The sequence below is a fragment of the Phaethon lepturus genome, unplaced genomic scaffold (assembly GCF_000687285.1).
Source record: "Phaethon lepturus isolate BGI_N335 unplaced genomic scaffold, ASM68728v1 Scaffold44010, whole genome shotgun sequence".
In the NCBI taxonomy this organism is placed as follows: domain Eukaryota; kingdom Metazoa; phylum Chordata; class Aves; order Phaethontiformes; family Phaethontidae; genus Phaethon; species Phaethon lepturus.
Genome location: NW_010514893.1, coordinates 1 through 9,760, shown reverse-complemented (window position 1 = coordinate 9,760; position 9,760 = coordinate 1). Strand labels below are relative to the sequence as shown.

The 9,760-nt window shown below is 36.5% G+C and overlaps 1 protein-coding gene across 1 annotated transcript; it reads left to right on the top strand.

Moving 5' to 3' along the window:
* Nucleotides 1-697: 697 nt before the first annotated feature.
* Nucleotides 698-9,161, top strand: LOC104626324 (cullin-3-like; the record flags this gene model as incomplete). The annotated part of the gene is made up of 5 exons (XM_010294218.1): nucleotides 698-822; nucleotides 1,156-1,252; nucleotides 2,280-2,414; nucleotides 7,475-7,661; nucleotides 9,016-9,161. Coding segments are annotated over 5 exons (690 nt in total), but the record flags the coding sequence as incomplete, so codon positions are not given.
* Nucleotides 9,162-9,760: the final 599 nt, after the last annotated feature.

The window sequence follows — 9,760 nt, the reverse complement described above, 5'->3', positions numbered from 1 at the left end:
GTTTAATAATATTCAGTTTAGTTGAGATACCTATTAAGGATTATGCCTCACTGGTAGCCAGATGTTTACCACCTACTAACAGAACTTCTTTATAGATCTGCACTTCAGTTGTAGAATCTTTCCTAACCAGTGCTGAATATTTACGGTAATGGCTGTCGTTAGGGAAAGCGGCTAGATTGTGTGTGTAAAAGTAACTGTTTACATTGCAGTCCAGAGGTAAATTGCAGGAAAAGCTACTTATGGTTTAACACTAGATATTCAATATTTACTCTCTGCTCCCAGAGAGTAAATTTAGAAACAGTTATTTTGAAACTGGTATGTTTAGCAACCTGGCTTTACTGTATGTCATCAAAAACCTGTTTAGATATAACAAAGAATTCTTATGTGTATTATGAGTTCTGTTTATCATCACAGACATTTCATTCTTGGTTAAGAATTTATTTTCTTAAGTTCTGTACACTCTTAAATGCCAGAGTGGAATAATGTGGAGGATTTTTGCTGTACCATCTACTCTTATAGTGATGACTTCATTTGTCTGGCTTTGTAAAAATAATGTTTATAGGTACATGTCTATTTTTTTCTTAGTCTGTGAAAATCCTGTTTTCTACACTGGTAGAAACTCTACACTGATACAGAAAAATGGTGAAACTTGATCCTGTTTTTAAAAAAGTGGTTGTTTTCTTCCAATTGTCCTTAGGTCTCATTAGGTGGTGTTGATCTTACAGTGCGGGTCCTCACAACAGGTTACTGGCCTACTCAGTCAGCCACACCAAAGTGCAACATCCCTCCAGCTCCCAGACATGCTTTTGAAATATTTAGAAGGTATGTATTGAAACAGATTTTTAGGTAACAGTTTTAAGAAGAAACTTTCCAAATTTAACTTACAGATATGTTTTACCATTAAAGACATGATAGCGTATTGTTCTTCTTGAGTTCATACGAAAATTAGAGAATGCAATAGTCATGTTATGAGGCTAGAGTTTTTGGGAGCTTTTAATTAGAATTCTAACAGGAGCTAATGTTTTGAAAAAGCAAAAGTTAAAAACTTCTTAGTGTCCTTAATGGCTATGAAAATTCTATGTAACTGTAAAGCAGTTTCCTCTTAGATACAAAACATGAACTATGTATTAAGGTTTTGATTCAATTATACTACAGATTTTATTTAGCCAAACATAGTGGGCGACAGCTGACACTCCAGCATCATATGGGTTCTGCAGATCTCAATGCCACTTTCTACGGGCCTGTTAAAAAGGTAAAGTATCAAGATTATGAAAGTATTGTATTGGTTTTTTTAGAAGTAAGCAAATGCACATTTCTAATTACTTCAGAACTTTGTGAAATAAAAGCTTACCCACTGATAATACAGGAATAAAAAAAAATGCCTTCCCATTGGTTTTATAGTCTGATTCTTTGTAGTTTTGTTTTGACTTCCTATCCCCTCACCCCACCAAATCAAATTTGAATGCACCACTCGGCATCATCTCTTTGTTACCTCATCGAAAAGTAGTAATTTTGATCTTGAAGAGACCTCAATGGTTTGAGTGTTTCGGGTTTTTTTTGACTGTGAATGAGTCAAAAGTAAAATGAAACTTGTTTCTCTTCAGAGTACCTTTTGTTAATGTGAAAAAGTGTTGTTGAGCCAGGTTTAGCCTGATTTTCATCTGCAGAGCACTAGCACTGTAGACAACACTTCTCCAAACATGAGAATCTTAGTAGAGTTTATAGAAGTACAATGCTTAATGTTTACGTATACAAGAAAATAATTTGGTAGTGATTTAGACTAGCCCTGAAATGCTAATCTAGAGGTAGTAGTGGCATGATGCCTGGGAACATAGAAGGCAATGCAAAATGAAAATAAATTTTTTGTAACACAAAGTATTAATAATGTGCATTTGTGAGGATGTTAAAGTTGTATTACTATAGGATAATTTGAAGGACAAGAATAAGAAAACTGGAGTATGGGCAAGTAGTGGAACAGGCCACAGAGAGGTGGTGGAGTCTCTGTCCTTGGAGATGCTGGACACAGCCCTGAGCATCCTGCTCTAAAAGGCCTGGCTTTGAGTGGTGGTTGGGCTGTGGGACCTAGAGGTGCCTCCAGCCTCAATCACCTTGTGATTCTGTGACAGCTGCAGGAGAGACATTCTGTTACACTACGAGGTGTACGCTATTTTATCACTGATCTCCTAGATAAATATTTCATCATAAAACTTTCATCTTTCCACTGCAAAGTATTTTACCTTGGTGAGTAATCTAATAGTAGTTTTGTAATTTTAAAATAGGAAGATGGCTCAGAGGTTGGCGTAGGAGGTGCCCAAGTAACTGGCTCAAATACACGGAAGCACATATTGCAAGTGTCCACTTTCCAGATGACGATACTAATGCTCTTTAACAACAGAGAAAAGTATACATTTGAGGTAAGAGTTGTGGTTTTCTCACCTGATTTTAAAGAACTGGTTTAGGTACTTTATTGCCCTCTTAAAAAGACCTTTGAAGATCAGGTGCCTCATTTTATTTGAGTGTGGATCTGGCCAGTAAATACAGGAAGCAGAGCATTAGCAATGCACCTGGGAAGCAATCCTAGGGGAGGAAATGATTTGGGAACAGAAGTTTTCAGAAATGTTGGAGAGAGTTGAGAGTGTGTTTGTTGCTAGGCCATAGAGCTGTAGAAAAGCTGAGGTTGGAATGCAGCAGGTGGCTCTATTTGCTCATTTTATCTTTGAGAAACTGGATTTGGAGGCCAGAGGGTGGAGAAGGGTTTGTATCCTGGCTTCTTAAACACTGAAGTGCTTAAGTTGGCAGGCTGGAGTAAGCTGTAGGATGAATCAAAGAACTTTCATTCTGTGCTGGTGAGCCAGAAAAGATAATGAAGATGGTCCAGATAGATTCTTAACAAGGAGACTAGAGGGGCATTGCTGGGAGAGGTTGAAGTGGTCAGCTGATAGACGATGATGAAGAAGGCTTTGGGAGTGGGGGAGGATCCTGTGCTATGAGGTTTGAGCATTGTATTGTTGGTGTCAATTAATAGTTTCTTTTTAGACATTATCTTCTGTTTGAGAGAGCATTGGCAGCCTTGAAAAGCAGTATAGGTGCAGTTTGAAACGGAGTGGATTTCCAGGTTTTCTCATCTACTTTTGACTGTGCTATGCATAGTAATCATTTGCCTTTTTGTTTGGATTTTGTTTTCAGCTTATTTGGCATACTTCTAGCCTGCTAATAAAGAATGTTTCTCTGAAATGGTCTCAGTTGGGATTAAGGAAGGCAGGGTTTGATTAGAGGCTCTTAATAAACTGCTCATAGTTCAAAAAAATTATTTTAGAGCACAGAGTCCTGTGTGTTGTGAAATCTATTGCAGGAGCATTACAGCTTTGAGTACTTTATCTGCAGAATACTTGGAGGCAGGGGAAAAGGGGGACTTAGCTCTTCCCCCCCCGCCTTGAAGTTGGTGTTGAAATTGGGCTGGTGGCTACCTTATTCCACAAAACTGTAGGCTTTATGAGTAGTAGAGCCTCACCCATTTATGAATAAATAATACTGGTAGAGCAGTGAAAAATACTATTTTTAATACATGCTCTACATTATATAGTTTATTTTACTAAGACCAGATGATAGAGAAGTATGTCCATGTGTATGTTTTGTTTCTGGTTTGGGAGTTCTTAAACTCTTACTGTGTGTCCCACTGTAACTAAAACATTAAGGCTGCATATTTATTTTGTTTGGTTTCTTTGGTGAAGTGTGTGGGAGTTGTCTTTAACTCCAGCCAGGAAAGCTTATGAAAACTTCAGAGTAGAATGTATTTTATCTTTATTCATTGATTATTGAATACTATGATTAATTTCTGAGTGCTGGGCAACTGTTACTTCTCTGTCATATCAAATTAGTGCTTTTACTGCAACATAGCATGAGAGATGACTTGTGGTGCGTGCTTGTGTAAGCATAAACCGATATACAAGTGTTGCTGCAGAGTCACAGCTGAAGAGATTAATTTGACGTTGCCTTCACAGTTGAACACACTTAGCTGTTTTGTTTTGCATTCAGTGTGATTATTAACTGCAAACTTGACAAGATCCTCACAATAATCCTAAAAACCATTAAGCCTGAGAGGACTGAGAGGAAAAAAATGGGGTAATGATGATGCAAAAAATTTGTGTAAGATGCTACAGAAACTTAAAGGATTATTGCACAGCAAAATTCCTTCACAAAAGTGTATGAACTTATTGTATTTCTATACAGCAACGTTTTATATATGCAAAAGAACTGGTAGCCATGTGGGTCTAGGTTAATGCTACTTGAATCTAAGATGAAGGATATTCATGCAAGCCTTCACAGAGTGCTAATTTTTTCCCAAAATTCTATGTCTTCCAATCAAGTCTCATCTAATACTCAACATATTTTTCTGTTAGTTTACAGTATGTCTTGGTGCTTTAAAAGGTGAAATGCATAATTTTTAAATGATGATATCAAAAATAAGGAGAAAGTTTTTGATTCTTTAGGTTTAACAAACGAAATACAAATGCAGCAGTAGCAGAAGTAAAGTTGTTGAGTAAGTCCACAAAAATGAGAGATTAGAACTTAAAACTGGTTTATCTGTTTTCTCTTTTGCTGATCTCTGCTTTGGGAGATACACAAGTTGAAGTTTATAAACAAAAATACTTTCTTTTGTCATTTCAACAAAATGACATAATGTTTTTCCTTCTAATTTCCTTTTGCACATTTTTTTTCTAATAACCTTTTTTCTTGTGTAGAACTGGACAGAGGCAGTTCTTAGAACCATGTCTTTGGTAGCCTCCAGATAGAGCTCACTTGATAATATTTTTAGAACTAAGATTGTGTAATCAGTACCGCTCTTGTGCGTGACTCTAGTATGGTCTTTAAAATAAGGCATTTTTGGAGGTGGGGGAAGAGAGGTATACTTTTTTCACTGTTACATCAAATGTCTATATAAAAATATGTTCAGAAAAATGACATGCTACGGACTGAGGGAAGAAGAGAGCACAGGAGCATCTGTTATCCCTATTTACATTCATAACTATGCTTTTTTATCCAACTTGAAGTTTTTGCCTTCTGAGGCAGCATATTGCAGTGCAGTTCTTTCTGTGGTTCTTATTTTAGTGCTAGCTTATAAATTCTGAAACCCAAATGGTTTGCATACGCTAGTGGCTGAATTGGAATGCTCCAGAGTGAAGTAAAATAAACACAGAAATATATAGTGGTTAGTATAGGGATGTTTAGCATCAAAAAACATCAAATTCCATTTTAGCTTTTCATTTCACTTTCATCAAAAGCAGCGTATGTATTTCCATGTAGAAGTGATGTAGTTTTGAAAGGATTTATTTTAGATGTTGATCAAAAATCAAAGTTTGGGAATGTGCATGTCACAGGCATTAATTACATCATTAATAAGCTGGCCTGGTTTGTAGCCTTGAGGCTTTACATTTACCTAAGTCCTAAAATCGAAGTGTCACCTTCCTTGTGGTTTGTTCGACTTATGCTGGTCAGTCCATTTCAGTAAGACTTTTTGTTTGTGACCATGTAAAGGATTATAGCAGGTTTGGGTTTTTTGAATACTACTTTGTGCTGGATCTGGAAGAAATGTGTGAAAGTGACAATTGTGTTTTAACTAAAGCAATAAACAAAGAAATAGTAACTTTCTGTGAGCTGCTTGGGAAGAGGCATTTTGATACTAACAAATAGTTAAAATAGGTGGATACATGTCACTTATTTCAAATCCTATGAACATTTCTGAATGCATTATGCTAAGAATACTCTTAAGTTTGAGAATGCTTTATTACTTCCCAATCATCCATAAGCAGTAGGTATTACAAATTCTGAATTTTTTTACTTTTAGACTTACTGATTTATTTTTTAATTTACCTCATTCAAGTGAATTTGAACTCTTGTCAAAAACACAATTTCACATGAAGTCAACATTTTACATGTAATGTTGGGTCTACAGTTGAAAATTAAGGCATATTCTGTCTGAGCCTCTGGCAGTGAGATGTTGTATGACAGATGCACTGTAATTAAGGACAGAGTCTGAGTAGAGGTCAGTACATCCAAATTATTTTTACTGTATGGTGTCAGTGGTGGCTGACCACAGAAGAGTAGCTTTTTTTTCTGGGTTGATTTTAAAAAACTTGAGTATGCTCAAGAAATAACATTATTTAATAAACTTAGTTGTACTCCAAAGTTTGATTTCTGCCCTGCCTTCCCCCCGCCCCATTACTATTTAAAGAAATTCTAACAAGTTTTTTATAGTTCTTTACAGATCTTAGCATTTTGGTCACTGGGAGTTCTTACTGCTGCTTTTAGCCTGAAGGTCATCAGTTTGACCTGTGTGCCATGTGAATTAGGAATCTATGGGGAAAACGGAAGAGCCTGATACTGCTCTTGGAACTGAAGGTGGGGAAGCTGGGAAGCTGACAGCTCTTACAGGCAGTTAGATGACTGTGGGGTTTATTTTTCTCTTTGGTAGTTTAATCTTTAGCTGCTAGAGGTCCCTCAAGAGTCTGAATGGGAATATGAAATCAGAGATGTCTGCAGCTTCCTCAAACTATAAAAAGAAAATAGAGATAAGGCTAAAATGAACTTCTAATGAATGGGAGCTCAGTAAACAAGTTAGGTTTGAGGAAGGATTAGTAGTTGCCCTACTCCTAGAGCATGTTAAGAGATCATTCTGCATCTGCTATAATTTGCTTCCTAACTCATGATCGTTGGTGACTTACCTAACATACAGCTCTCAGCTGAACTCTTAAGAATACTGACAGAGGTGCAACAAGTTATGTACATGTTTTTACAAACATTCTTATTCAAAGTTCATACATTGAACTATGATGTTTTGGGTTTTTTGGTTTTTTTTCATTTTACCTGGAGAAGTCCTAGCCAAGAGCATCTGGGCTGTAAATAAATTGGTTTAGGTTATTCAGAAAGGAGGCATAATTAATCTAGAGTATTTCAATGTTATGGTGAAACTAGACCTTGTTTGCTTCCATTTGTAAAGATCTTATTTTCACCGATGCTGCTGAATGCAAAAGCATTTTCGCAGTTCTTCGTCAGGAATGCTTATGAACAACATAGATGTTTTCCATCACTGAGTTACAAGGCCTGGTTTCACTCTATTCAGCAAATGTTGGAGACAGTGAACAAATCCTTTCAGCCTTCTCAAAATTACAGTGAAATGAAACAGGTGGTTATTCATTCTTCTATTGTCAGCTCATGGTGACTATTTACTTGACAGAATTCAAGCACTGTCTATGCATTGACCCAGGTGGGTCATTTTGCACAGTACATGTTGAGACTTTGCCACTGAAACTTTGCTATTGAGACTTTGCTTTTCTAACCTTTCAAGCCTGACAGCTGTCACAGTACTATTATTTTCCATGCTTGAAGGTGGATATTTCAAGCAATCAGTGCTGTTTGCAAGATGTGATACTTAGATCTGCCAGATCCATAAACTAATTAACATATTTTTCTTTAGGAAATTCAACAAGAAACTGATATCCCTGAAAGAGAACTGGTTAGAGCCCTACAGTCCCTTGCATGTGGCAAACCAACACAACGTGTTCTTACAAAAGAGCCTAAATCAAAAGAAATAGAAAATGGTCATATATTTACAGTGAATGATCAGTTCACATCTAAACTACACAGAGTCAAGATTCAGACGGGTAAGTGAGCTTTATATTCTACTGTCTTGCAGTCACAAAATTGCCTTAAAATGTCAAATTATCTTTTGCAGGATTGATGTCCATACAAGTAAAAGGAAGAGAGTAAATTTTTTTTGTTGATGATTGGCTGCATCAAAATGAAAATTGAAGTACTGAGAAAAGTGTGGAGGTCATAGTTAAGCCTGTTACTTTACAAAATTTGTAGTTATCTCTTAAAAGGAAATGTTGAAAGAGAAATAACATTCAAATTAAATAGTAAAATTATGTTACTGACTGATTCAGAAGTATGAAAATTGCCTCATAAGTTGCTTTACTGCTGTGAAATTGAGTGATGTTTTTAGCCCATGGTACAACAGCCATTTCTAAGTGCCAGGTAGCTATAATGTTTTGGGGCAATGATTTGGGTTTAACAAATTAGAGAAGCTGATCGGTACAACAACACTTCATTAGCTCATCAAAATGCTGGCTTGAGTTACGCATAAGTAATGTTGATATCTTTTGTCTGGAAATAACTTCTGAGTTACAGCATTGCTGTGGACATACTTCACAGAGCATTTTGGAAGATTAGTTCTTAGTTTTAGTAAATCTAAAAGTATTTTCTGACTTTGCAGATCTCAGTACATAAAACATACAGCATCACTGGCAGTGCTTTAAGTGCAGTGTTGGTAATTCACATGCTATTTGTTGCACATAATATAACTTGTTGGGCTCTGTGCAGCATGCTGTGTCCAGGGCTGTAAGCATGTAAAACCCAGTAGTACCTACATACATTATATTACATGGCTTTTGAGTGAAGAAGGGCAGAGAGGAAAGTGGTATAGCAGTGGGAGGAAGGAGGTCTTGGTTATAATGATGCTTGGGTGAAAGGGTAAGAAAAGCTAGACGTAAGTGCAGAAGTAAAGCATAAACAGGAGAACCGAATACAAAGAATGCAATTGAGTTGGAGAGCATAAAGATGGACTATTTCTTCTGATTGATGAACTTTTAAAAGCATTTAACTAGTTTGTGAAGTAAACTTTCAATCCTTTTTCTATTTTAATTAATGGATTATTCACTATATTAAAAAGAAGAATGGGAGCATGGGGGTTGGTGGTGCCTGTAAGCAGATTTGAGTACTGTTCAAATTTTAACATAGTAATAATTAAATAACAGATTGTTACCTTGTCAGTTGCTATCAAAATATGCCAGAAAGTGTTCATATGTTCTTGTGACTGCTTTTCATAAAATCAAGTTTGAGAACATCAAAACTCAGGAAAATATAACTTGATGTCTAAATGGAATAGTGAAGCTAACGCACAATGAAATTAATTTTAATTTTGCTAACATACTTTACATTCTCTTTCTTCTCTTTAAGTTGCTGCCAAACAAGGAGAATCTGATCCAGAAAGGAAAGAAACAAGGCAGAAAGTAGATGATGACAGAAAACATGAGATAGAAGCTGCTATAGTTCGGATAATGAAATCTAGGAAGAAGATGCAACACAATGTGCTAGTAGCAGAGGTAAACTTGTACTAGTTTTGTTATGGGCTTGAGAATTCTTTTTTGCTTTTCCTGTTAATTCATGCAAGTTACACAGCTCTCACATGATTCTGAAAGGCTTTTGGGGGATACTGAATTTGATCCATCCTTTTTTTTTTTTCCTGTCTGTCTGAAGACATCTAAATCCTTATCGTTCAGTTTCGGATCTACTCATGGGAATATCTAATTTTCCTTCCTCCTTTTAGTGCTATCGTGATGTTATCAAATTCCTTGAAACAAAAGTTGGCAACAAAAAACACTGTATTTAACATTAATTATTTTCTGCTTTGATCTTGTTACTGACTGTTGGGTCCAGGTTTGAGAGATTTGAGCTCTTAGCAGAGAGAGAGAGAGTCCTGCTGCTCTTAACTTCTATGTTCTGACAGATTCAGGAATAGTAATGCGTTTTCTACTCTTGAACTCCCTTAGGGCTGTGAAATTGAGAGGCTTCGCAGGTTGTGACCATGCCTCTCTAGAGGGTCAGTACTCTGAATCATACCCGAAAATGAGCAAGCAACTGATGGGGGGAAAAACCGTCAGAAGCTTGCAGACTGTTTTCACAGAATCACAGAAACACTAGG